Source organism: Plasmodium falciparum (genome assembly GCF_000002765.6).
Source record: "Plasmodium falciparum 3D7 genome assembly, chromosome: 2".
NCBI lineage: Eukaryota > Apicomplexa > Aconoidasida > Haemosporida > Plasmodiidae > Plasmodium > Plasmodium falciparum.
Window position 1 is genome coordinate 103,053 of NC_037280.1, and position 2,952 is coordinate 106,004.

At 27.9% G+C, this 2,952-nt stretch overlaps 1 protein-coding gene across 1 annotated transcript; it reads right to left on the reverse strand.

Moving 5' to 3' along the window:
* Positions 1-332: 332 nt before the first annotated feature.
* PF3D7_0202000 (knob-associated histidine-rich protein) lies at positions 333-2,744 on the reverse strand (the record flags this gene model as incomplete). The annotated part of the gene is made up of 2 exons (XM_001349498.3): positions 333-2,186; positions 2,634-2,744. The coding sequence occupies 2 exons, from the start codon at positions 2,742-2,744 to the stop codon at positions 333-335; spliced, it is 1,965 nt and encodes a 654-aa protein (XP_001349534.1).
* Positions 2,745-2,952: the final 208 nt, after the last annotated feature.

Sequence of the window (2,952 nt, forward strand, 5' to 3'; positions counted from 1 at the left end):
TATATATATATATATATATATATATATATGCATATACTTGTTTTCCTTATATTTATGCTTAAATACGTCTTAATAAAAAAAAATAAAATATGTTAAAATGATTGTAATCAAAATCTTATATTTAATTAACATATTTTTATTCTACATTCTTTCAATATAATTTTCATTTATATTAATGTTTCTTTTTTATATTAAGATTTTATTTGATTTTCTCTATTCATATAATATATTATCTATACCTTCGAAGTATATTTTAAAAAAATATATATTTATTGGTATATCTTTCTAATTCAAAAAGTAATTATATTTTATGAATCAACTGCAGAGATTATTTAACCACAGCATCCTCTTTTCTTCTTTTTCTTTCCTGCTTCTTGTAATTGTGCTTGTCCTCTTGACATTACTTGTTCACCATTATTTGCAGCATTTTTATCGGCAGTTTCATCTTTAGATTGTACTGCATTAGCTCCTGTAGTTGCTCCTGTAGTTGAACCTGCAGTAGTACTTGCTCCTTTAGTTGCTCCTTCAGTAGTACTTGCTTCTTTAGTTGCTCCTTTAGAAGTACTTGCTTCTTTTGTTGCTTCTTTAGAAGTACTTGCTTCTTTTGTTGCTTCTTTAGAAGTACTTGCTTCTTTTGTTGCTTCTTTAGAAGTACTTGCTTCTTTAGTTGCTCCCTTAGTTGCTCCTTCAGCAGCACATTGTCCTTTATTTGTTGCGGCATTAGTACTTGCTCCTGTTTTGTCAGTTTTTCCTCCTTGAGTTTTATCTTTTGCGCCTGGTGTAGCAGCATTTGTTGATTTATTATCAGCTGAAGTAGAATCTACTTTTTTATTTTCTCCAGCGGTGTTTTTTGTTTCATTTTCTTTTTTTTCATGAGCTTTTGATCCATCTGATTTTGAATTATTGGTTTTTTCTTTATTTTTATTTTCTTCGTTAGTTTTTTTGCTGCATGGTTTTTTTCCATTATGCTTTTCTCCCTTTTCTTTAACACTTTTTTTTGATTTTACGCTTTCTGCATCTTCATTGTCTTTGTGTTTTTTTGATTTTTTCTTTTCACAATCGTGGCTTTTGTGTTTTTTTGATTTTACGCTTTCTGCATCTTCATTGTCTTTGTGTTTTTTTGATTTTTTCTTTTCTCCATCGTGGTCTTTGTGTTTTTTTGATTTTTTCTTTTTTTCTCCTTCACCGTCATTTCCTTCATGCTTTTTAGAGGAATGGTGTTTTTCATCACCGTGTTTTCCATATTTATTTACGGAACTGAATGAACTATATCTTGAACCATGGGCTGCACCATGTGGAACTCCGTATGGAGCTGAATAGCCTGCACCATGGGGTGGGACATAATTTTGCATACCATTACTTCCAGGAGCACCATTAAATCCTGGGTTATATGGAGCTTCATATCCATAACCTTCTGAACCTTTATTATCGTGTCCTCTTAAATTACCGTGAGAACCATCGTGTGCACTTCCTCCATAAGCATAGCCATTTGGTGCATCTGCTGGAACATAATCTATAGCGGCAGGTCCACATGTGGTACATGTCTCATTACATATTCCATATAATTGGTTTTGGTATTCATCTAAACCACCTGGTAATTTATCTTTTATTGCTAATGCTTCTTTACCTTCTTCATCTTCATCATTCATTCCAAGAGGGAATCTTTTTCTTAAGGCAAATATATTTGGACCATTTTCTTGGCTATAATCGTTTACGGTGTATGGGCACTCTTCGGAGAAAGCATAATTGGCAGCTTCGTATTTTTCATCACAATCTTTTTTACCATCGACAACATTTTCCTTTAATTTATAGTGTTTTGATTCGTATTTTTCTTCATATGCTTTGAAACCTCCACCTGGTCTTGCTTCCCTGAATACTTGGGTTTTTACAACTGGTTCATTACTAGGAGGATTAGCAACTGTTCCCTGGGGTTGTTGAGGTTGTAATTGATGATGGTGGTGATGATGGTGATGGTGTGCTTGGTCTTGACCATGTACTTGTTGGTGAACCTGTGGTGCTTGGTGATTTACTTCTCCATGATGATGATGGTGGTGTGCTTGGTGTGGAGCTTGGTGTTGGTGTTGATGTTGATGGTGATGGTGGTGATGGTGTTCATGTTGCTTTTGTGCTAAAGTTCTCTTATTTCTGAAATCGAAGGAGTCACCGGATCCGTTTCCATTATTGCACTATATGAAAAAAAAAATAAAATTAAATTAAAATAAAATAAAATAAAATTAAAATAAAATAAAATAAAATTAAAATAAAATAAAATAAAATTAAAATAAAATAAAATTAAAATAAAATTAAAATAAAATTAAAATAAAATTAAAATAAAATTAAAATAAAATAAAATAAAATTAAAATAAAATAAAATAAAATAAAAATAAAATAAGAAAATAATAATATATAAATATATATTTCATATTTTTTAAACATCACATATATATATATATATATATATATATATGAAATAAATATATGGAGTAAATATTGTTCAAATAAACTAATATATAAATATATATATAAAATATTAGGTAAAAAAAATAAAGAATATACACATATGTCAAAGTTATAAAATACACATAATTATATATATATATATATATATATATATATATTATTTATGAACTTACGTTATTAGAGCACTTCAAAACCCATACTAAAAAAGAGACTAAAAGAATTTTAGTAAAAACAGGGAAAGCCTTCTTTCTCCTCAAAGTATTTTTGTTCTTAAAACTTTTCATTCTCTAATAATTATGTACGAATATATAAATTTTGTAAAATATATAATATATATTGTTTCTTTTATAATACTTTTCCTTTAAAAAATAATTATATTTTTCTTTAGGTGTAAAAAATAACTAATATATGTTATATATTTATAAAAAAAAAAAAAAAAAAAAACCAATATAATATAATAATGAAATATAAAAAAAAATGTGTTAATAAACA